The sequence below is a fragment of the Pan troglodytes genome, chromosome 15 (assembly GCF_028858775.2).
Source record: "Pan troglodytes isolate AG18354 chromosome 15, NHGRI_mPanTro3-v2.0_pri, whole genome shotgun sequence".
NCBI lineage: Eukaryota > Metazoa > Chordata > Mammalia > Primates > Hominidae > Pan > Pan troglodytes.
In genome coordinates this window covers 91,258,050-91,282,954 of record NC_072413.2, presented here as the reverse complement: position 1 = coordinate 91,282,954, position 24,905 = coordinate 91,258,050, and the positions used below count along the sequence as shown (strand labels likewise).

The 24,905-nt window shown below is 40.2% G+C and overlaps 1 protein-coding gene across 3 annotated transcripts in view; it reads left to right on the top strand.

Annotated features, from left to right (window-relative positions):
• BTBD7 (BTB domain containing 7) overlaps nt 1-24,905 on the top strand; it is a 95,534-nt gene that overhangs the window by 58,921 nt on the left and 11,708 nt on the right. Inside the window, exons 4-8 of one of the 3 annotated variants that reach the window (XM_016926649.3) lie at nt 10,179-10,387; nt 12,500-12,575; nt 16,846-17,006; nt 20,414-20,557; nt 22,548-22,737. In XM_016926649.3, the coding sequence (XP_016782138.1) occupies nt 10,179-10,387; nt 12,500-12,575; nt 16,846-17,006; nt 20,414-20,557; nt 22,548-22,737 (780 nt within the window). The remainder of the gene's footprint in view (nt 1-10,178; nt 10,388-12,499; nt 12,576-16,845; nt 17,007-20,413; nt 20,558-22,547; nt 22,738-24,905) is intronic. The other 2 variants (XM_016926651.3, XM_016926652.3) reach the window with 2 other exon arrangements.

The window sequence follows — 24,905 nt, the reverse complement described above, 5'->3', positions numbered from 1 at the left end:
CCACACCTCTACAAAAGACTCAATCATGGAAGAGATTGAAACTAGATTTTCGTCATTCCTTGCCAATACTTCAGCAGGCCTAGGCAGCCTACTAGGTGTGAGCCAGACCTTCATCCCAGAGGTATTTGAGCTCTTAGTTTCTTTATCAGTAGTTGCTACAATCACTAGGTCTCTGTTATCCCTCAGCAAAGAAGCACCAGAAGATGCTGCAGTGAATCCCCTGGGTTCTGAATGAACTGCTGTTGTATAGCCACAGACCTTGCACCTCATCCAACACAGGATCCACTTGTACGAGTGTACCTTCAGGACCTGCCAGTGCATATAGCCAGGTCTTACCATTCTTTGGGTGCCTACACTCTTTCCTCCCAGAACAGGGACTGTATTTTCCCAATCAGACTGTGCTGGGAACATGATCCTCATTATTGGGTTGGAGGTAGTGAGAGAAGGCAGGAACTGATCTTAAAGAGAACAAGCATTATCTTTTCAGGCACCTGCAGGGTCTCCAGATGAAGGAGGCTGCTGCTCTCTAGCAAGGAGTTGGGGGAGCTGCTTCTCCTAGCCCAAAAAATTCAGGTAAATCTTGGGGTTTAATATTCTCAGCTAAGCCAACCAAATATCCCCATTCCAGGTTTCTGTGTCCAAGTGTTCCTACCAGGACCCAGATTTTATCATAGAACACCTGTCAAGGCTTTCTTTCATATCTCCTTTGTAGTTCTGATATCTTTTAAATTAAGTCTGGAGCCTGAATTTTGGCAATCTGCCCCGCAGCTGCAAGAAATAGGGTCTTTTCAGACACTGACCTGGAAGTCTTCAGACTTTGAAGAATGCCTAGATTTAAGGGTTGGCTAACCTGAGCCTGTCATTCTGTTTGTTCATGGCCTCTAAAGTTGTTAATCCAGCCAGTATCTAGGCCTTATAGTCACTAATGTTTCCATTCCATTCAAGTGCCACCATGATTGGTGATCTGATACTTTACCTTCCACATATACCTCATTTTAATCTGCTCCTGGTGTTGTCATGCTACTATGTGCAGCGGTTATCACCATGTCTCCTACCAGTAGGAATGGGAGGGGGAGACCTTTTGCCATTTGGTCAGTGAGTAAGGTAGATCTAGAATCTCATTCAAGAACCTTGTTTTCTAGGGCCATTTCTGTTATCTTTGCTGGGTGTCTCCTCCCATTCCCCGCAGTCCATGCCGAAAGCACAGCCCAAATCAAAGGCTGACATGCAGGTCATTTATTCAGTAAGTATCCCATGAGCAGGAGTGAAGGGGAGCAGTACAAGAGTGGGTCATTGAGCTGATCACCACTGCAGACACCTGGGCTTAGGCTCTTCATCAGAATTGTCCTCCTGAGAAATAGTAGAGAGGAGCATTCATCCAAGCAGCTCTCAGAGTCACAGCATCTAAGGACCGACAGTGCAGAACACTGAGGCACAGATTGACTTGTCTTCTCGCCCTTATATCTGACACTCAGTTTTTGCTTTGGATCCGGAATTCCTGGTTGCCTTTTAAAAATAGATTTGTAGGTATGATGTGATGGTAGTGCTGTTTTAGAAAACTTAAACCTTTCAGTAGTGTGCTCTGTATGCATTGGAATCCTGGGTGGAGGGAGACAGTAGGAAGCTTTTCAGTAATTGGTATATGAGATGCTAAGGATTTGAACAAAGGTGGTATTCTAGTGGGAATGGAAGAGAGGCTAATTGAAGGGTGTTCTGAAGGACAAATCTGTAGGACACATTGGTTAGATATTGAGGTCAAAGGAGGGCAGAAAGGCAGAGTAGAAATTAAAGATTTATAGGGTACTGTGTAGACACATTTCTCCCCAATTTCCAGTGTAATCCTCAGAACTTCAGATTCTTTCAGCTGACATGAGAAAATAAGACTCACAGGATATAGGTTTGTTTTTTTGTTTTTGAGACAGAGTCTCGTTCTGTTGCCCACGCTGGAGTGCAGTGGTGCAATCTTGGCTCACTGCAATCTCTACCTCCCGGGTTCAAGCGATTCTCCTGCCTCAACCTCCTGAGGTCCTGAGTAGATTTTTAGTACCGATGGGGTTTCACCATGTTGGTCAGGCTGGTCTCAAACTCCTGACCTGGTGATCCGCCCACCTCGGCCTCCCAAAGTGCTGGGATTACAGGCATGAGCCACTGCGCCCGCCCACAGGATGTAGTTTTTGTTTGTTTTGTCTTTTTAAGTCTCATCTGTCACTCAAGCTGGAGTACAATGGCATCTCTTGGCTCACTGCAACCTCTACCTCCCAGGCTCAAGCGGTCTTCCCACGTCAGCCTCCTGAGTACTTGGGACTACAGGCATGCACCATTATACCCACCTAAGTTTTGTATTTTTTGTAGCGACAAGGTTTCACCATATTGCCCAGGCTGGTCTCAAACTCCTGAGCCCAAACAATCCGCCCGTCTTGGCCTCCCAAAGTGCTGGGATTACAGGTGTGAGCCATCGCACCTGGACAGGATGTGTTTTAATCTGGTACAGGCTGGGTTAGGGTCAAGAATTAGTGATGCAGCTGCCTGAATTTAAAACCTATGGTCTTTCACTTCCTGCCACACTCACTTCCGTTATTTCTTAATTTCTTTTCTCAGGATTCTGAATCAGTCATGTACTGGTTAGTAAGAAAGAATTGAAGCAACTTTTCTCTCGAGCCTGTTTGTACTTCAATTCTTATTTCTAACTCTGGTGCCTCTGAAGAATCACCATGCCAAGTCTAAGGCCGGCCCTCCTCTAAACTTACGATCTTGTTTTGTGTTGCATGGCAAGCTGTAATCTCCCTGTTCCTATTTCCTTTCCCCCTTGCCTGTTTCCTCCTTCCTCTTTCCACCCCGACCTCAATATGAATCTGGAAGCCGTTTATATATTTCCTGATGGACATGAGCCAGTGGAAAAGTTTCCCACTGGTATTGGTGAAACAAGTAGGGTGGCATTGTAGGAATAACAAGTAAGGGGGAAACAAAGATCCTGACAGTGTATTCAGGAGAACTGTCAACATTGAGGCTATTTTTAGTTACCAGAGGGACAAACATGAAGAGGAGAAACAAAAATTGATAATAAAAACAGAAAGTGATCCTATTTAACATGCAGCAATACAGTCATTTGTGTTACTGAATTTCAGATTGATTTGTTAGCTCTTTAAGTCTCAGCCTTCAGCCCTGGTCATTCATTCCTATTGGTTATGTGACTCAATTTTTTGAGGGAAGGTATTTTTGCTTACATTAAAGATTAGAAAGAAAATATCCTAGTAAAAGAGAATAGAGGAAAGGATTAAATAAGTAGGAGATGGATCTGTAAAGTGTGGTTATCACATAAGCAAAAGAAATTGTAAGAAGTTGACTTTGTACTACCTGCCAACCTCCCAAGAGCATCACTGAAAGTCTGCCTGAGCGCAATGTATTGGTGCCTTTTATCCATTAAATGCCTTGGCTACAGGTGGAATTTTTCTGTTACCAGGAAATTGTTAATAAAAGCTTTTTTTTTTTTTTTTTTTTTTGAGACAAGAGTCTCGCTCTGTTGCCCAGGCTGGAGTACAGTGGCGCAACCTCGGCTCACTGCAACCTCTGCCTCCTGGATTCAAGTGATTATCCTGCCTCAGTCTCCCGAGTAGCTGGGACTCTACAGACACATGCCACCACACCCAGCTAATTTTTGTATTTTTAGTAGAGACTGGGTTTCGCCATGTTGACCAGGCTTGTCTCGAACTCCTGACCTCGGGTAATCTACCTGCCTCAGCCTCTTAAAGTGTGGGATTACAGATGCCTACCACCACGCTTGGCTGTTAATAAAAGCTTTTGGCCAGGCGCAGTGGCTCACGCCTGTAATCCCAGCACTTTGGGAGGCTGAGGCGGGTGGATCACCTGAGGTCAGGAGTTCAAGACTAGCCTGGCCAACATGGCAAAATCCCGTCTCTACTAAAAATAGAAAAATTAGCCGGGTGTTGTGGCAGGCGCCTGTAATCCCAGCTACTCAGGAGGCTGAGGCAGTAGAATTGCTTGAACCCGGATAGCTGAGGTTGCAGTGAGCTGAGATCACGCCACTGCACTCCAGTCTGGCAACAAGAGTGAAACTCCATCTCAAAAAAATAAAAATAAAAGCTTTTGAGTTGATCTAAAAAGCTAACTGGTTTATTAGTCAACCGTTGCTGTGTAAGAAACAATCTGAGAACCTCAGTGGTATAACACAACGAACATTTATTTCTAATAAGTTTCTGGGTTAGGTGGGGCATTTCTGCTTCAGTTTGCAGCAGCTGGGGGCTCTCTCATTGCCACTGTGGGTCAGCAGGGGTGGCTGTGTTCCCAGGGCTGCCCATTCTCCTCCTGGGACCAATAAGCTAGTCACAGCGTACTTTTCACGTGGTAGGAGGGAAGAAGGCAAGCCCAGTTCCCTAAAGAGGAAAGGGACTCTAGACAGAGCAGTACTATTCAAAGCATGTCTGCAGTGAGTGAGATAGGTACAGAAATTAACAAGCATTTAGAAACTAAACAATTGCCACAATATTCAAGCGGTGTTTTTGCTGAATTTTACTAAAGTATTGGTCCAGGACACGTTGGAAATTTAAAAAGAAAGAAAAAACTGTAGCATGACTCGCGATAGTTTGCAAAGTGCTGAGAGAGAACACATGACATTCTGCTCACTAGAACTGACTGCCTGTACTGCCCATGAGTAAGCATTCTGATCTACGCATGTGTCATGGGTTTGTGTTAGGATCACTTTGTCACCAAGAGTCTGACCATCTTTGAGTGTGCTGATGGTTTCGTACCTACAGGACTTGTCCATTACCAAGGATGTGGCACCGTGTAAAGCCTCTCAGCACCCACTTGTTGGCCTTTCCCTGCCAGCATCCCTTCTGCCTTGCTGCTATATTTACATTTTCATTCCAATATTGATAACCTTGACAAAGTTGTATTATCATTAATTGAAATCCTTTACCATCAGATTAAAACATTAATTTTGACATTATAAGATAAATCTCTTTTTACCAACATTCCAGTTTTTTATCTGTCTTCCTTTTACATTTTTGAGTTAATATCACCATGTTTGGTGTATTTATAAGGTGCTTTCTGCTCATGAGAGAAGTAGTTCTAAATAAGTTCTAATGAGCATTGATTAGTAAAAGTCCTAAGTTAGAGCTGGGTGCAGTGGCTTACATCTGTAATCCTAGCACTTTGGGAGGCCGAGGCGGGCGGATCACCTGAGATCAAGAGTTCAAGACCAGCCTGGCCAACATGGTGAAACCCCGTCTCTACTAAAATATAAAAAATTAGCCGGGCATGATGGTGGGTGCCTGTAATCCCAGCTACTCAGGAGGCTGAGACGGGAGAATCCCTTGAACCCAGGAGATGGTGGTTGCAGTGAGCTGAGATCGCGCTGCTGCACTCCAGCCTGGGCGGCTGAGCAAAATCTGTCTCAAAAAAAAAAAAAAAAGTCTTAAGTTAGAGGCATAAAAGGCTGGGAAGGGGAACTTTTGGGAGGGGAAGGAAGGATATGTTTAGGTAGGACTTGTTTCTTCCTAGATGTGTAACCTTGGGTAACTTATTTAATCTTTCTGAGTCTTAGTTTTCTCATCTATAAAATGGGGATGATAATAATAGTAATAATAATACACCCTTCTTTGAGAAGAAGTGCTAAAATTAAATATTCTAAAGTAAGCAATTAACACAGAGCCTGATACATATACATAATAAGTTTTCAAGAATGTTAGCTACTATTATTATTTGCTTTTAGTTAATTATCTACTAGGTGCCAGACACTATAGAATCAGATAAGATGGGGCTTTTACCGAAAAGGAACTTAGTCTGGTGGAAGAGTCAGACAAATATATATAAGAAAGATATAGTAGTATGAGAGTTTTGTGCTGTTACAGACAAACACAGGGTACCAGAGAAACTTTTAGATAGGAGGAACACCTGACCTAAGGCTTTGAGGAGCAGTATCAAAGTAGGCTCTTAAAAGAGGCAGCATCTAAGCTGAGACTTAAAGATGCAGAGGAGTTAAGAAAAAGAGTTAGGGGCATTTCAGAAAAATGGAACAACATACACAAAAGCCTGGAGGTGCAAGCGATTGGTGGACTTCTGGGGAATTGGAAGGGACACAGTATGACTGGGGTGTAGAGTCTGCGCAGGGATGGGCTGGGGAGTAGGCAGGTGCCAGATCATCAAGGGAGATGTAGCTTGGACTTTTTCTTGAAATCATTTGTAGCATGAAGCTATTGAATAATTCGTTAAAGAGGCCATATATAATTTACATTTTAAAAGATCATTCTGGCAACAGTACAGAGAGCAGATTAGAAAGGGAAAGACTGGAGGTGGGAATTTTTTAAAAGCCATTTCAATAATGCAGGGGAAAAGTATCAGGTTCTGAAAAGGGGGTGGTAAAAATTCAATGGAGATTCTGTGGAGGGGTTGAATTGAAAAGAAGAATGAACAGCATCTGGTGATAGATTGGATATGGGCATCCGGAGAAGAACCCAATAATAGTACTCAGATCTCTGGCTTTGGTGACTGAAGAGGCCCAGATTTCCCAGAGGAAATGAATTGACTTTGGCATTTAAGATGTCTGTGGAAAATCCATGTGAAAGTCAGGTGTGACTGGGAGTCAGCTCAGGCTTGGAGCTATCAGCTGGGAAGTCAGGGATATAATGAGGTGAAGGCCGTGGGGCAAGTGACATCACCAGGCAGTGAAAAGAGCTGGATATTCATGGTACTCGGCTTAGGTACTCCAGACTGTTTGAGCAAATGTAGAGTGTCAAGAGTATGGTCTCATTTAAATCCCATAACAACCCTGTGAGGTAGGAAACAATCTCAGCTTTGCAGATGAGAACATTTCAGACTCTTAAAGAGTGAAGTGATTTGCCTAAAGTGATTTTGCTACTGAGTGGCAGCGCTGGGATTTCAAGTCCAATCTGATTTTAAAGCCCATTTTTTTTCCTACTGTATCCTGCTGCTTTGTAAACCTCAGCAGTTTAAATATTTGTGATCATGTTATCTTTCATCCTTTTTCTTCACCTCTGCCAGTATCCTGGTTTAGTAGGATTGTGACACATGATTTTAAATAACCAGCTTTTCTCTCATTTCCCCTGCTTCACTCCCAAACACATCTATGAGATTGCCTTTCCTATCAGACTAACTCATCCCACTCAATTCTATTCCAATACTCACTTTAAAACAACAGGCCAACAGAGGTCCTCCACTGGCTACTGAATGAGGTCTGTCCTCCTCAGCTTGGTATTCAAGGCTCAAAGGCTCGTCATAAAATGACGACTGTTGAAAACTTTCCCATATTTCCCACTTCTCATTAGCACATCTTCACGCCTTTGGGTGTCATCTATATGTGGATGTAAATGTGGTGGTCTCATTGTGTTCCTTATAGGGATATTCTTTTAGTGCTTGGAATAAAGACATCTTTTATTTGCTCTGTTACCATCTTATAGAAACGGTTTTGTCTTTGTGATGAAATCAGCTTGGATGTCTTCTGACCTTAGTTCCTTTCCAGTGTCAGGGTTCCTTATACTCCATCCCTAATGTGACGAGCCAGCCTCTGTTCTGACACTTTCTAGAAGGATCCTTTTTTTAATGGGAGAAGAGGATGGAAATTCTAATTGTTAGAAATTTCTTATCATTGAGCCAAAATCTCCCCACTTTTAACATCTATCTGTTTCCTAGGAACAACGGATAAATCAGTTATTTCTCCTCTGCCTCGTGAAGAGGCATTTAAAGACAGCTCTCATGTCTCTCCTCAGGTTTCTCTTACATAACCCAAATCATCTCTTGCTTGGAGCTTTTTTCCTGTGATAAGTTGCGAACTCTCTACTATTCCCTTGCCCTCCTGAGACTCTTGCAGTTTGGTCAGTGCTAATCTAAACTGACCCACGGGGCCCAGAACGACACAGCACTCCACAGAAAGCAGCAACATGAGTCCTTTGATTACGGCTCAATGCTCGTACCTGAAAAGCCTGAGATTGCCTCAGATCTATAACAGCCATGTCACATTTTGCATTCATTCAGTGAAAAAAAAAAACCCAGATATTTTATATAGATCCAGTTAAGCCAACCATCATCTGCTGTGCAGTCGATTTCTTTAAATGTAGAACTAATTCTCGTAGTTATATTTCAGCTTCATTTTGAGCAGTCTTTTTAGGCAATTATGATTCTGCTATGCAGTGTGGTGTTAACTGTGTTTCCAAGTTTGGGGTCATCTGAAGATTTTGAAACATACTTTCCACATCATTATCCAAGATTTTTGTTTGTTTGTTTGTTTCGAGACAGAGTCTCACTCTGTAGCCCAGGCTGGAGTGCAGTGGTGGGATCTCAGCTCACTGCAGCCTCCACTTCCCGGGTTCAAGCAATTCTCCTGCCTCAGCCTCCCGAGTAGCTGGGATTACAGGCACTTGCCGCCACACCCAGCTGATTTTTGTATTTTTAGTAGAGATGGGATTTCACCATGTTGGCCAAGCTGGTCTCGAACTCCTGACCTCAGGTGATCCACCTGCCTCAGCCTCCCAAAGTGCTGGGATTACAGGCGTGCGCCGCCGCACCCGGCCCCAAATTCTTGATAAACATGGCAAAAACCAACTTCCCACTCCACGCATCAAGTTAATCAGTGCTGTTTATGAATGGTTCTGTTAACCACTGTCCTGTCATCCTATCCCCTGTCTCTTCATCTTATCTGCAAAGATCTCATTTGTACATTCAACACATTTTTATTTAGCACAGGTTTAGCACATGTGCGAGAAGGTGCTAGGAATACATTGAAGATAGCAGTCCCTATCTTGTGCTTACAGTTTAGCAGCATCATGAAATATTTTCTAAATGCTTTGTGGAAATGAAGTTATACGGTTCTCTATGATATTTCTCCTCATCTGGTAGCGTATCAGAAAGGGGAATGAGGGATTACTTTTTGTAGACTCCATATTGCTACTCATTATCTTCTATCACTTGAAAGTGGGATTCACTCCCTTTATCTTTACACCTTTCATGGTTTCACAAACAGCTTTGAACTTTAGAAGTCTCTGGAGTTTATTTACGCCCTTTCTGTGTAGCCATAGTTTGGTGGTGTTTATTTTATTTTATTTTATTTGAGACAGAGTCTTGCTTTGTCGCCCAGGCTGGAGTGTAGTGACACGATTTCAGACATAATTTCGGCTCACTGCAACCTCCGCCTCTCGAGTTAAAGTGATTCTCCTGCCTTAGCCTCCCGAGTAGCTGGGATTACAGGACGCCCAGCTAATTTTTGTATTTTTAGTAGAGACTGGGTTTCACCATGTTGGCCAGACTGGTCTTAACTCCTGACCTTAGGTGATCTGCCCGCCTTGGACTCCCAGAGTGCTGGGATTACAAGCAAGAGCCACTGTGTCCGGCCTGGTGGTGGTGTTTAAACACCTGTTTGTTTGTTTGTTTGTTTGTTTGTTTGTTTGTTTTCACATTATCAGGATTGTTTTTTGTTTTATAGTAAGCTTAATGAAAAATTTCTGTTCAACTTTAGCCATTCTCACTCCCATAATCTTTGTCACTCAGATTTTTACTTATATTTTATCTTTATATTTTGAAATGATCTTTCCTAAGGAGGAGAGTTGAGTCTCCTTAGGTTTTCTTTTCTTCCTTGAGTTCTTGAAATGCCATAGTTGCTTTCTCCAGGATCCTGGTCCTCTTCACTTACTTTTTCAAGTTTGCCAGAATTAAGCTCAGATGTATTTTGTCTATTTTCTGAAGGATTAAACTGTCAACAATGCAAGGTGCTATGTTTTCATACAAAGAGTGGATGTCTGCATAGCTGGCAGCCCACCTACCTTATTCTGAGGTGTGCATTCTCTCATCAGTCAGGTGTCATCCACTTCCTTCCTCTAGCCAGTTTCCACCACTGCAGCCTTTTTGCCTACTCTTCTTTCCCTTTTGGTCCAATGTCTTCCTCTATACTGTCTTACTCACATTATTGGATTTGCACATAGATGTTTATTATCTTGAACTTGGGAGGATTCTCTGCCTTTTTCTGTAGATCCATCTCTGTAAGGCAGCAGATTTTCTATAGATGCCATAGTCTATTGTTTACCCATCCCACCAAGTCTTGGTTGAGTTCTTTTTTGCTATTGTGACTTTTAAATATCGTGCCTAGCACACTAATGTTCAATAAGTAATATTTATGATTAATCTCAAGAAGTATTTGCCTTCTCTTTTAGGCTGTGAGGATATCATTGCTGAGAGCATCTCATTAGATACCTTAATTGCCATCCTCAAGTGGAGTTCTCATCCATATGGCTCTAAATGGGTGCACCGACAAGCTTTACATTTCCTCTGTGAGGAATTTTCCCAGGTCATGACTTCGGATGTTTTTTATGAACTCAGCAAAGACCATCTGCTTACTGCTATCCAGTCTGACTACCTACAGGTAATCATTTAAACACCTCTCAAACTCTGTCATTCATATGTGCGCCAAGAAACCCATCTATGCTCTATTACTCTTCCATCTAGGGTAGGGCAGGGGAAGAGAAACAGGCTGTGATCAAACCACCCAGGACTGCCCTCTTCATAGTTGTACAACAAAAGCCTTCTGTCTCACTGGCTCTTCATGTACACTGCTACCATGACTCAACATTGAACAAGCCCAGGTCCCAGCCAAATGCACCAAAAAGAGATTGGGGCAGTAGGCAAGGTCAGAAGCACATCCCAACATGATTTTCTTGACTTCTATTAATGTAGTTTCTCTATAGTGGTTTCTTACTTTTGGTGGAGCATCACATACTTAGATTGTAGACAGTAGCTTCAGCAGCACAAAGTAAAAATAATATTCAATTTCTGATCTGTTCACATTTTTATCAAAACTCAGTGCATGTATTCTTCCAAAGTACGGTAATGTTTTCAACTACTTATTTTTAACCAGAAGTAGTTTTTAGCAAATTCTTGTGTTCTTGACTTAAATGTCAATTTAATTTGGAAATTTACATTAATAATAGATTTTATACATTACAGAAAATACTTACAGGCAAAGTATATTCAAGCTTAATTTTTGTGCATTGGCTATATGAATTTTATGCTAAAAACTGTACAACTGTTTTAATGCTATTAAAGACATAAACCCATTGAACCACTTCCTATTTCTTTGTATTTGTGCTAGAAAAATAATAAAATGCTACCATTTTAGTCAGAAATGCAGTGGAGAGTTAAATAATACACTCAGCATCTGTGCTTTTCCTTTGTATGTTGCTTTGATTGCAGTACAGATGGCATACTTGGGCTTGATTTATGGAGAATCTTTGTTCATTAACCTTGTCTCATTGTCCTGATCAAAACTGGACGCTTTATGTTTGTGTTAGAAGTTGTTAGTTCTCTTAGATTATTGTCTTTAGGAGCTTTGCATTCCTTCTTAGAAAGTATTAAAAAAAAAACAGAGAGCAGCCTAGATTTGCTCTAAGATTTTAAATAAAATACAAAGAAATGAGGGCTACATTGCCATTTCACAGATTGTGCTTCACTAACCAGTAGAATACCTTGTAGAGATTGTAGTTTCTTCTGCCAAAACAAGTTGACTGACTTGTTTTTCCTGTCCCTCCAGGAGAGAGTAGTTACTCTGCCTATACCCTATACTTACACTTTCATTTACTTATCTCTGTTTTCTTCCAAAAGAGAATTTAAGGCAGCTATATAGAAACCACATAGTAAGATAAAATAAATTTAAAATAGGAAGTGGGTTGCTTGAGCCCGGAAGTGCGAGACCAGCCTTGGCAACAGGTGGGACCCCATTTGTACAAAAAATTTAAAAAAAAATTAGCCACTTTGGGAGGCCAAGGCAGGCGGATCACGAGGTCAGGAGATCGAGACCATCCTGACTAACAAGGTAAAACCCCGTCTCTACTAAAAATACAAAAAAATTAGCCAGGCATGGTGGCGGGCGCCTGTAGTCCCAGCTACTTGGGAGACTGAGGCAGGAGAATGGCGTGAACCTGGGAGGAGGAGCTTGCAGTGAGTCAAGATCACACCACTGCACTCCAGCCTGGGCAACAGCGCGAGACTCCCTCTCAAAAAAAAAAAAAAAAAAAAATTAGCTGGGTGTGGTAGCACATACCTGTAACCTGTAGTCCCAGCTGCTCAGGAGGCTGAAGCGGGGAGAATCACTTGAGCCCAGGAGGTTGAGGCTGCAGAGACCCATGATGGCACTGCTGCACTCCAGCCTGGGCAATAGAGTACGACTTCATCTCAAAAGGAAAAATTAAAATGAAAAAATAAAATAGGAAGGGAGCAGATTACAGAAAAATAAGATAGAAATGAAATTTAAAAATTAGTTGGAGCCAAGATTGAGGTTACTGGATAAAATATATGTAATGCAGTCTTGTGTATTTCCTGTTGATGGACCACAGATTTAACACTAAAACTTCAAACAGCCAATGGAAAGAGTGAAACATGGTAAGTTGCATGCTGTATTTCCCACCTACGAAAAGTCCTTAATGAAATTAACCACTTATCTAATTTCACTAAAATAAATATAAACCATTTTTTATTATAGGCAAGTGAACAAGATATCCTTAAATATCTGATTAAATGGGGAGAGCATCAGTTGATGAAAAGAATAGCAGATAGAGGTAAGCTCAGAAAATTAGCTTGCACTAGTTACCTTGTGTAAAATTTGGTGGTTCTTATATTCCCAGAAGCTCATAGAAATGCATGTGGCACATCAGTCTTGAAAATTGACACTGTTGCCTGGTGAAAATGGAAGTTTTTACCACCAGCAAAATCCTTTAGTGGACAGGGTATAGTTTATTAAAATAAATATATCAGAAAGTCTTATTTTGCAGCTTTAAAAGGATACTTTTTATTATTATGTTCTTAGGTGCTTAATAAAACATGACTGATTCATGGAAGTACTAGAATGAAAAATTTCATATAATTTCATATAATGACTAAAGTATTACAAAAGCATAATGTTGATGAAAATTTGGAATTAGTGTTGATGGTTGCACAACAATACAAGTATAGTAAGAGCCACTGAATGGTACGCTTTAAAATGTTTTAAATAAATTTTGTGTTATGTGAATTTTAACCTCAGTTTAAAAATACGAGTACAGGCTGACCTGAGGTCAGGAGTTTGAGACCAGCCTGGCCAACATGGCAGAATCCCGCCTCTACTAAAAATACAAAAATTAGTGGGAAGTCGTGGCACGCGCCTGTACTCCCAGCTACTCGGGAGACTGAGGCATGAGAATCACTTGAACCTGGGAGGCAGAGGTTGCAGTGAGCTGAGATTGCACTATTGCACTCCACATGGGTGAAAGAGCAAGACTCAAAAAAAAAAAGAGTACAAATAAAAAAGCATTCATTGTTTATTTTTAAATGTTGTAGAAAGTAGGCTGGGTGCAGTGGCTCACGCCTGTAATCCCAGCACTTTGGGAGGCCGAGGCGGGCGGATCACCTGAGGTTGGAAGTTCGAGACCAGCCTGACCAACATGGAGAAACCCTGTCTCTACTAAAAATAAAAAATAAGCTGGGCATGGTGGCATGCGCCTGTAATCCCTGCCACCTGGGAAGCTGAGGCAGGAGAATCACTTGAACCTGGGAGGCAGAGGTTGTGGTGAGCCGAGATGGGGCCATTGCATTCCAGCCTGGGGCAACAAGAGCAAAACTTCGTCTCAAAAAAAAAAAAAAAATGTTGTGGAAGGTAAAAGAGAAATAAATAATACTTCTGAATGACCTCCCAGTGGGGTCACTGCAGAAGAGAAGGAAGCATCATATGTTGGAGGCTGGGCTTTCAACTTTGGAAATTTGTGATTCTACAGCAGTCTTTTGTTTGTGTGTAGGGTTAGCCCACCCACCTGTCCTCCTTCCCTCAAACATCGTTGTGTTCCTTTATGTACTGAATCTAAATTTAAAATTTTTAATTGAAAAATTAAATACCGATTTCCTTTTTCTGTCACCTTTCGATAGCTTTATTTAGATATAATTTATGTATCTTAAAGTTCACCGGTTTGAAGTGTTCAAGTCAGTGGATTTTAGTACCTTTATAGAGTTGTTTTGTCGCATTTTTAAATATAAAAAATGTTGTGCTAAACCTGCCTTTAAGCCTTTTTATAGTGTTTCTTTAATATGCTACTATCCAAGCTCTAGGGAACAAAAGCAGTCCTTCTATTTTATTTCTCCAATTTTTTTTCTGTGGCTGGCAAAAACCTTTAGCAATTCTCAGATTTGAATGTGTTTATTTTTATTTTTAAAATTTTATTTCAGAGAGCAACAAAGTTATGATTTTTGTTTTTGATTTATTTTTTTATTTGAGATGGAGTCTTGCTCTGTCTCCCAGGCTGGAGTACAGTGGCGCGATCTCAGCTCTCTGCAACCTCTGCCTCCTGGGTTCAAGCTATTCTCCTGCCTCAGCTTCCCGAGTAGCTGGGATTACAGGCACGTGCCACCACGCGTGGCTAATTTTTGTATTTTTAGTAGACACAGGGTTTTGCCATGTTAGCCAGGCTGTTCTCGAACTCCTGACCTCAGATGATCCACCATGCCCGGCAAGTTATGAATTTTTTAAAATATGAAAACCATTACAGTTGATTTAGAAAGTTTTTTAAATGCCAGCATACAGTTAGTTCTCATTTGTAGCTTTTATATTTGTCAACTTACCTAGTCACTGAAATTTATTTGTAACCCCAAAATCAATACTGGTGATACTTTAATGTTCATTCACGGAGTAGCGAAAAGCTTGGTCTCCCAACAAGCACATTCCCAGCTGAGTTCTAACAAGACAGAGGCACTCTGCCTTCTTGTTTCAGATCTCCTTACCAAGTGCCACATTTTTTATATTTTTATGTTTTCGTGATCTCACTGTTCAAGATGGCCCCCGGGTGTAGTACTGAAGTGCTGTCTAGTGTTCCTGAGAACAGGAAGGCTGTGGTGTGCCATACAGAGATAATACGTGAGTTAGGTAAGCTTCATTCAGGCGTGAATTACAGTGCTGTTGGTTGTGAGGTTAGTGTTAATAAATCAGCCACATATATTAAATAAAGTGTCTTTAAACAGAAACACATAAAACAAGGTTCTGTCTTAATCATTTGACAAAAATGTTGTGCCCAGAGGTTCACAGGAACCTAACCCTGTGTTTTCCCTATGAGCAACAGTTCAGTATTCGCTGATTCATTGTTTGTGTTGACTTTATAACTACTTCAGATAATAAGAACCGATTGTATATAACTCTGTGTAAATGTTATAGACCATAAGCTTGTTCAGTGATATAAAGTTGGTAATGATGAAATGTCATTTATTTGGGGCAGATAACAGGCATCCTTAAGGGTTAAAATTTTCCTTAGAAAAATAGTTGCTAGGCCAGGCACGGTGGCTCACGCCTGTAATCCCAGCACTTTGGAAGGCCAAGGTGAGTGGATCACCTGAGGTCAGGAGTTTGAGACCAGCCTGGCCAACACGGTGAAACCTCATCTCTACTAAAAACAGAAAAATTAGCTGCGTGTGGTGGTGGGTGCCTATAATCCCAGCTACTCGGGAGGCTGAGGCAGGAGAATCGCTTGAACCCAGGAGGTGGAGGTTGCAGTGAGCCAAGATCATGCCACTGCACTCTAGCCTGGGCAATACAGCAAGACTCCATCTTAAAAAATAATAATAAAAAAATAAATAAAAGGTAGTTTCCACACTGGGTTAGTGGAAGGTTCTTCTGCAAGGATAAGAAGGAAGCTAAGTGAACCAGGCCATAGCTTTGTTTCAGTCAGTTTTATACAGGAGGATTCTGCCCTTACCTGTCACATATTTGGGGGTTTCATGTAAGATTTTATATGAAAACAGGATGTCACTACTTTAAGAAAAAAAAAATATTTTGAAAAGCAGAATGCCTTAAATAAATATGAAGCTAAATCATAGCTAGGCAAGGGGGGAAAAAATGACTCTTTTCTACACAGTTAACAATTTTATTCTGAATGAATCCAGAAAAAAACTTAGCTTCTCAAAAACAATCAATTCTCTCTCTCTCTCTCTCTCTCTCTCTCTCTCTCATACACACACACACACACACGATTTAAGGAAGATATCAGTTTTCCTATAGAATATTTGAAAAAAATCCAGCATTTCATGAATAATAAAGATCTTATTCTGTGTTAATTTTTTAAGAAAAAAATTACAGACCCCTAGATTAAAGCCATGATTAAAGATTTCCAAATTACATATTTTTTCTTCCCACCTCAATAGCATAAGCATACATGTATTTCAGATTGTCGTTCACTAATGCCCAATGAAGAAATCATTCTCTGCCCTGGATGATGGACATATATTACATGTCAAAGATCAAAGGGTCTACTTTTATGCAGTAATGTTCCCATATTATGGAAATTTGGGAGATTTTCATAAAAATTTTAAAACCAAATAAAGCACATTAGACTTTGCTGCTTCAAACACCAAGTGATTAACATGTTGTTAAATTACTGTTACACATATGTAGGCTAATGAGCATACTGATAACTTACAGTGACCAGAAATGGCATATGCTCTGCAATGACCTTATACTACTAAAAACTGGTCACAAAAGTGAGAAGGCTTTTTAAAAAGCCCTTGATAAAACTAGATTTTAGTAGATTGTCATCTGTTCTCTTTTGAGTTAGTCTATAGAAAGGAATCCTTTATTCTTTATTGCAGAGCAGTGATAAAATAATTTTATTGTACTGTTGATACCATGCTTTTTCTTTATCCAAGAACATCCCTATTAAACAAACATGAAAGAAAATAATTGATTTATAACCCTTTTTAAAGCAGAGGCACATAAGTCTATAGAGTGGTACTGTTAGTGTATGTACTAGAGAACAAAGGAAACCTGTCTCAGAACATTTGGATTTGGTTGGAAACTTTTCATTTTCTGTCTCATAGAGCCAAACTTACTGAGTGGCACTGCCCATAGTGTGAACAAAAGAGGTGTAAAAAGACGGGACCTGGACACGGAAGAGCTCAGAGAGATCCTTTCTTCTCTCTTACCTTTTGTGCGAATTGAACACATCTTACCTATAAACAGTGAAGTCTTAAGTGATGCAGTAAGTGTTTTTCTCCATGTATTCCTTTCATGAAAAGAAAAATGCCAGGTGTATGTTTTTATTCATTGTAAATAATTTCTGCTACTAATAGAGTATTGTGAAGCTGTAATTCTGTGAGGACAGAGACAGATGTCTATTGTGTACGATGTTGTATCTCCTGTGTCTGCCACATAATACAGTTAAAATGTTCAGTGAATGAGAGTTGAGTGGGTAAATAGGTCTTACTCATGCAAGAGCATTATTTCTAGCAGAGTTAATTCTGTCATTTAAGTGTAGATCAAGTAGACCCTTATTCAAAAAGGGAAAGGTAGAAATTACCTTTGAAGAGTCTTCAAGAACAGCAGTGAATCAGAGAGTAGTGGAGTGGAGGGATTGGTTGAATAGAAAAAGAATTGATGGACCTGAAAATTAATAGAGCTCATCTTGTTACTTTCATAATTTTTTAAACAGTGAATTTTTAAAAAATTAATATAATTGGCTGGGCACGGTGGCTCACTCCTGTAATCCCAGCACTTTGGGACGCCAAGGCAGGTGGATCACCTGAGGTCAGGAGTTTGAGACCAGCCTGGCCAACATGGTAGAACCCCATCTCTACTAAATATACAAAAATTAGCCAGGCGTGGTGGTGCATGCCTATAATCCCAGCTACTCGGGAGGCTGAGGCAGGGGAATTGCTTGAACTGGGGAGGTGGAGGTTGCAGTGAGCCGAGATTGAGCCATTGCACTCCAGCCTGGGTGACAGAGCGAGACTCCATCTCAAAAAAAAAAAAATTAATAGAATTGCTGGAATTCATGGATGGGAAAAATAAATATTATAAATATTAGTTCTTCACACATTGACTTATAAACTTAATGTAATGCTTATAAACATCATAATATGTTTTTTCTAACTGCACAGGAACATTATAAAACATAAAAGTCTTCTGGAAAAAAAACAGAAAACATAATAATAAACGAACTATCACAAGTCAATGTGGTGCTAGATTAACTGATTAGCAGAAGAAGAAATTTATTGAAAGTTAAACCATCGTTTCACTGGCACACAAAATTAATCCTTGTTAGACTGAAGAATTAAATACTAAATGGAAACATGGAAGAACTAGAAGAAAACAATATTGTTTTCAAGAAGTATTTATGGGCTACTCTGGGCATACTGCCTATGGGGTAGCCCTGCTCCACAAGGAGCAGTAATAAAAATAAATAAAAACAAAACTTAAAAAAAGAAATATTTGTGGATTCTGATTAGAAAAAAAAATTCACCCTCACTAATTACACACACACCAGAGAAAGCAAAATGAAACAGTTACCATTTTTTCACCTGTTAAGGTAGTAGTTATAGTACCACTACACAACAGAATATTTTGCTCCCCTGAACAGTTGTTATAAAGACTGTATAGTGGCCGGGCGCGGTGGCTCACACCTATAATCCCAGCACTTTGGGAGGCCAAGGCAGGTGGATCACCTGAGGTCAGGAGTTCAAGACCAGCCTGGCCGACATGGCAAAACCCTGTCTCTACTAAAAATACAAAAATTAGCCAGGCATGGTGGTGCATGCCGTTAATCCCAGCTGCTCGAGAGGCTGAGGCACAAGAATTGCTTGAACCCAGAGGCAAGCCAAGAATGTGTCACTGCACTCCAGCCTGGGTGACAGAGCAAGACTCTGTATCAAAAAAAAAGAAGAAAAAAAAAGATTATGCAAAGTATGTATTTTTATGTATTCTCAAATTCAACTATGTAAAACTTCATTTGGTAAAGACTCTGCCAGGCGCTGTAATCCCAGCACTTTCAGAGGCCAAGACAGGCAGATCACTTGAGTTGAGGAGTTCAAGACCAGCCTGGCCAACATGGTGAAACACTGTCTCTACCAAAAAATACAAAAATTAGCCAGGCATGGTGGCATGCACCTGTAGTCCCAGCTACCTGAGAAGCTGCGATGGGAGAATTGCTTGAACCCAGGAGGCAGAGGTTGCAGTGAGCCAAGATCTCGCCATTGCCCTCCAGCCTGGGCAACAGAGTGAGACCCTGTCTCAAAAAAGAAAAGAAAGAAAAAGAGAAGACTGGAAGGAAATATATCAACATTACTGTTGTAATGAGTATTGACTTTTTTCTCTATTTTCTAAATACTAGATAATGCTGTATTTTACTAGTTAAAAGTAATTTTAACTAATGCAGCTGTTGATTATATTTAACGAGAGTAATATTGGAGAAACAACTTTTGGTTTTGTTTAAAACCTGGGACTCAAATCAAATTGAACCCTGTATGTAGTTTAGAAAAGTATTTTAGAACTTTGGTTAGGAAATACATACCTCTGCTCTTAACTCCGTGCCTAACACATCATAAGTCCCCAACAAAGGTTTGCTAATAATGGCTCTTAACTTTCATGCTCTCTTAGTATGTGCTAAGCACTGTACTAGGTGCTTTCATCTGCATTGCCCTCATTTAATCCTCACACCACCTTAGGAACTAAAGATACCTGATACAGATTCTCCTGGCATCAGTCAGGAAACAACGGGGATACCTCATTCAGTTAGCTGTGCACTGCCTTGCCTCCAGGGCTGTACAGGAGCCCTTAAAGTGAAGCCCAGGTAAAGGAGATGTCCATGGTCACATGGCTGTTAAATGCAGGAGTTGAAGTTTGAGCTGCATCTGCCTTGCCCCAGAGCCTGTGTTGCTAGGCACTGTGCTAGCCTTCCTGTATCCTTATACTGTAGATATAGGCCCATGTCAATGTTCTCGTTTTGTCTTGAGGAGTTGGGTGGGGACTGAATTTGTTCCTAGATGAGTAAAGAAAAAAAAATTGGTTTTCATTAAGAGTTCTGATCTTTAGTCCAACTTAACTACATTTTAATTAATGTGTCTCTTGTTTTTAAAAATATTCCTCTATTTAGAGAAAAATGGGAAATTATGGTATCTTTTTATTGAAAATCTTTTAAATATTATTAAAAATTTGAGGTATTTCACCGGGCATGGTGGCTCACGCCTGTAATCCCAGCACTTTGGGAGGCCGAGGTGGGCAGATCACGAGGTCAGGAGTTCCAGACCAGCCTGACCAACATGGTGAAACCCCGTCTCTACTAAAAGTACAAAAAATTAGCCAGGTGTGGTGGTGAGTGCCTGTAATCCCAGCTACTCGGGAGGCTGAGGCAGGAGAATCGCTTGAATCCAGGAGATGGAGGTTGCAGTGAGCCAAGATCACGCCACTGCACTCCAGCCGGGGCGACAGAATGAGACTCCGTCTCAAAAAAAAAAAAATTTGAGGTATTTGTAAATTTCATATACATTTCTAAATTTTTATTTAAATGATAAAGTTTGCATATTTTTATTTATAGTTATAAATATTTTTATTTATCTTAGTAGTATTGTAGTACTACACAGATTTCTATCTAAAAAAAAAATTTTTTTTTAGATGAAAAGAGGCTTGATTAGTACTCCTCCATCAGATATGCTTCCTACAACAGAAGGTGGGAAGTCAAATGCCTGGTTACGGCAAAAAAATGCTGGCATCTATGTTCGTCCTCGACTCTTCTCTCCCTATGTGGAAGAAGCAAAGGTAATGAAAACCATTTGAAGATAGTAGACTACTTTATTACAAACCATATGCACAAAGTGGTTCATTGTAGTATTACTTAAATATTTGGAAATAGCCTATATTTTCAACAATAGGGAAAATGAAAGTAAGTTCTAGTTTGACTACTCAACAGAATAGTTTTCTAAAACGTTTAATTTTAATTAAGCATGTTTTTAAAACTTAGGTTATGTTAAAATGTATTTTATATTTTTCTCATTTTAGTTGCCTTGCAAATTGTTAACTGCCTTGCAAATTGTTACCACTTAATGAAAATGGTTGTCACTATTTTGTGATCTTGAGCATGAGGGAAATGTTCTGAAAGAAGATTGCCCACTTTTTTACTTCCTTTGTAAATTAAAGGAATGCCACGACCTCTTGTAACATATTTCTGCAATAGCTGACTGTTCGGAATTATGTTTAGTTTTAGAATAAATGCACAAACTAAGAAAAAATTTCAGGCCTGTTAAGTAACTAGTTGGCATTATGTATATTTTAACATAAAGAACTGTCCCAGAAAATACGGTAATGTGAAAATGAAACATCTAATTTTTATTAGATGTTCAGCCATAAGAACTTTCCGGGGTCCATCCTGGGCAACATGGTAAAACCCCAACTCTACCAAAAACTAAAAGGAAAAATTTAGCCAGTTGTGGTGGCGTGCACCCTGATTTCTGCTACTCAGGAGACTGATTTAGGAGAATCACCTGAGCCTGGGAGGCAAAGGCTGCACAGTGAGCCGTGATTGTGCCACTGCACTCCAACCTGGGCGACAGAGTAAGAACTAGTCTTCAAAAAAAAAACAAAACAAAAAAAACTTTGGACTTTTGAGGAACTGACGTCTTTGAAAGCAGGAAATCATTATTAAGCTTTCTGAAGTAAATTTAACAGACCAAACAGTGTGTATACTCAATGAGTATACAATCAAGTTGCCTCAAAATGTTTCTCATTTTTAAACCAGGCATGGTGGCTTACGCCTGTAATCTCAGCACTTTGGGAGGCTGAAGCAGGAAGATCACTTGAGTCCAGGAGTTCAAGAGCAGCCTGGGCAACCTAGTGAGACCCTGTCTCTACAAAAAATAAAAATAAATTAAAAAAAAAAAAAAACTAGCCAGGCGTGGTGGTGTGCTCTTGTAGTCCCAGCTACGCAGGAAGCTTTAAGTAGGAGGGTTGCTTGAGCCTGGGAGGTCAAGACTGCAATGAGCCATGATGGCACCACTGCACTCCAGCCCAGGCAACATTTTTCTGTTTTCTTCAAAAAAGAAAATTTGGTTTATTTCTAGGTCTCTTGAATTGATTATCAATCTTTTTTTTTTTTTTAAAGACGGATTTTCACTCTTGTCATCCAGGCTGCAGTGCCACGGTGAGATCTCAGCTTACTACAACCTTCTCCTCCCGAGTTCAAGCAGTTCTCGTGCCTCAGCCTCCTGAGTAGCTGGGACGATAGGCACCCGCCACCACATCTGGCTAATTTGTGCATGTTTAGTAGAGATGGGGTTTCACCTTGTTGGCCAGACTGGTCTTGAACTCCTGACCTCAGGTGATCTACCCACCTCAGCCTCCCAAAGTGCTGGGATTACAGGCATGAGTCACCACGCCCAGCCCTGATTATCAATCTTCAATATTTTGTATTTTGAGCACTTTGTTGGATTTGTTATTTAGCACATGTATACATTGTTTTATTATAATATTGTGTGTAATTTATTTCTGATTAATTTTATATCCTTCCTTCACATTTCAAATACTTCTAATTAAAAGCAGACTTTTCAAAAGATGGTTGTGTCTTTTCAGAGATGGTCCTAAAAGAGTCTTTAAAAGTTAAAGATGTAGGGGAACTTTCTTTCACCACTAGTATTAACATTTATAAAATAGAAATTAATTCCCTTTTTATTTGATGAAAGTAATAATCTTCCTTCAAATGTGATTTAACAGAGGAAGGTTGACTGGTTTTGTTAATACTGAATGATTATTTCAGTCAGTGCTAGATGAGATGATGGTGGAACAAACGGATCTTGTGCGCTTGCGAATGGTTAGAATGTCCAATGTGCCAGACACGCTCTACATGGTCAATAATGCCGTGCCACAGTGTTGTCACGTGATCAGCCACCAGCAGATCAGCAGCAACCAGTCAAGCCCTCCTTCAGTTGTAGCCAACGAAATTCCAGGTAAGGCAGTATGTTGGGTGTTTATATTTAAATGAATAATTTATTGTTTTTTTGAAATTGCTGATGTTTGAGCCTCTCTGTATATGCTAATTCTCTCCACATTTCAATAATTTTTATGCCTTGTTCTCCTTAAAGAATAAACACTTTTAAGGCAAAACTTTTGCTTTATATTTTATTTTGTATTACTAAGTGTATACAGTTTATCAGTTTACCCTTGAGCTTCTCAGCCTTGGTCTTACTGACATTTGGGGCTGGATTATTCTGTTAATGGAGAGCTGTCCTGTGCTTTGTAGGGTGGTCAGCTGCATTCCTGGCCTCTACTCAATAAATGCTAGGAGCACATATGTGCATGCATGCACACCTCTCTGAAAACCTTTTGGAAACATTTTTATGTTTCTAGACCTTGCCAGTTGTGCCCTGTGGGACAAAGTCACCCATTTTGAGAACCACTGGTTTAGAGGAATTCAGATTTTTTTTATCACTGTAGGGTATTTCTCAGGTTACAAGACCCTTTGGGAGGGTCAAATGCACTATCATACCTTAAAGTCTATGGCCTTCCTAGTCTATTATACCTTTGACTCTGTGGCCTTCCAAAATGTGATCACTGTGGGTTTCCTAGAGATCCAATTTCCCAGGCTCTGCTCTGTGAAGTTTACTGTAGCACAGGTTTATGTCTTACGACTTTAGGGGAATTGGCTATCGATCAGGATATAACTGTCATGTCCAAAAACTTCTGAGCATCAGTAAATGTTGGCTTTAACCAAAGTAGTCTAAAAAAAGCAACAATGATCTGGTGGTCAGAAACTTGTAGCTCTTGCTAATTGCCATTGCAAGATTCAAAATAAAAACCAGCACACTATAGCAATGGAAATAGCACTATTTATTTCTGCTTATAAATGTCTATTGTAATTAAAGATGAATAAAAGACATAGTGACAGAACTTTTAATTGAATACATATATTTTATTCTGGAGCTAATGACTTTCTTCACTTGTTACCTTATCAAATTTGGCCACTGCATATTTACTTGAAATATACATTAGTTAACAGCATGAAAAGAAATATTTCTTTAGCTGATTTATGCAGATTTTGAAGCTTTGCTAATTAGCCTGGCTTTTTAGGCTTGAGTTATTGCAGTTCAAAATCAGCATAATTTAATCTTAGAACTCAATCTCAGAGGTCTAGACATTCTCAAATAAGTATGCTGAGAAAAATAAGGCTTGTCTCTCTATTGTTTAGCTAATGAGGTATGGTCCTGTTCTGGTATCATCCTGGGTTCTTCTCACTTCCTTGCACACCACATTCATGAAAGGATAGATAGCTTGTTGCAGAGGATTAGGGGGCTCATATCTTGGCTCTGTTATTTTGTATGACTTTGGACATGGTATTAATATTTTCTTTCCTGAACATTAATTTCCTCATCCATGAATTGGGGCATATACCTCCTTTCAAGAATTATGAGGATTTAATGAAGCACCATGAGTAATATGCACAGGGGTTTGCCTGGCACAAAGTAAGCACTCAGTAAATGCCAGTTCCTTTTATCCCTAAAAAATAATAATCACTGCTCTAGTCAGTTTCTTTCATAAATATTTATAGACTCCATCCCCTCTCCAGCCCTACAGCTACAGCCCTACTTCAGGTTTCTAACCCGTGTTCCCGCCTCTCATCTTACTCAAAATTCTGTCTTTTACACCAGCTTGTCGGCCGGCATACTTTTTCTAGAAAGGGCCGGATAGTAAATACTTTAGGCTCTGTAGGCCATACAGTCTCTGTTGCTTCTATCTACTTAACTCCCATACAACAGCCGTAGACAGTACCTAAATGAATGGGTACAGTTACATTCCAATAAAACTTTATTTACAAAGGCAGACAGCAAGCTTGATTTAGCCTACCAGTCACAGCATGCCTGCCCATTTTACGTTAACATCAGAGTGCACTTGTTCACAGCTCTAATCCTGTCATCCTCCTGCAAAAGTGACTGCCTGTTGTGCACAGGGTACAATTTAAATTCTTTATCCATGATCTGCCAGTAGCCATCTTTCTGCCTCCTCTCTTCACACTCTTCCTGCTTACAGCTCTGAACCCTAAGTTCTGCTGGCCATGCCAACCACTTCTGCCAGGCAGTCTCAGCATGTTTTACACATACCCAGTCCTGCTGAGACAGCT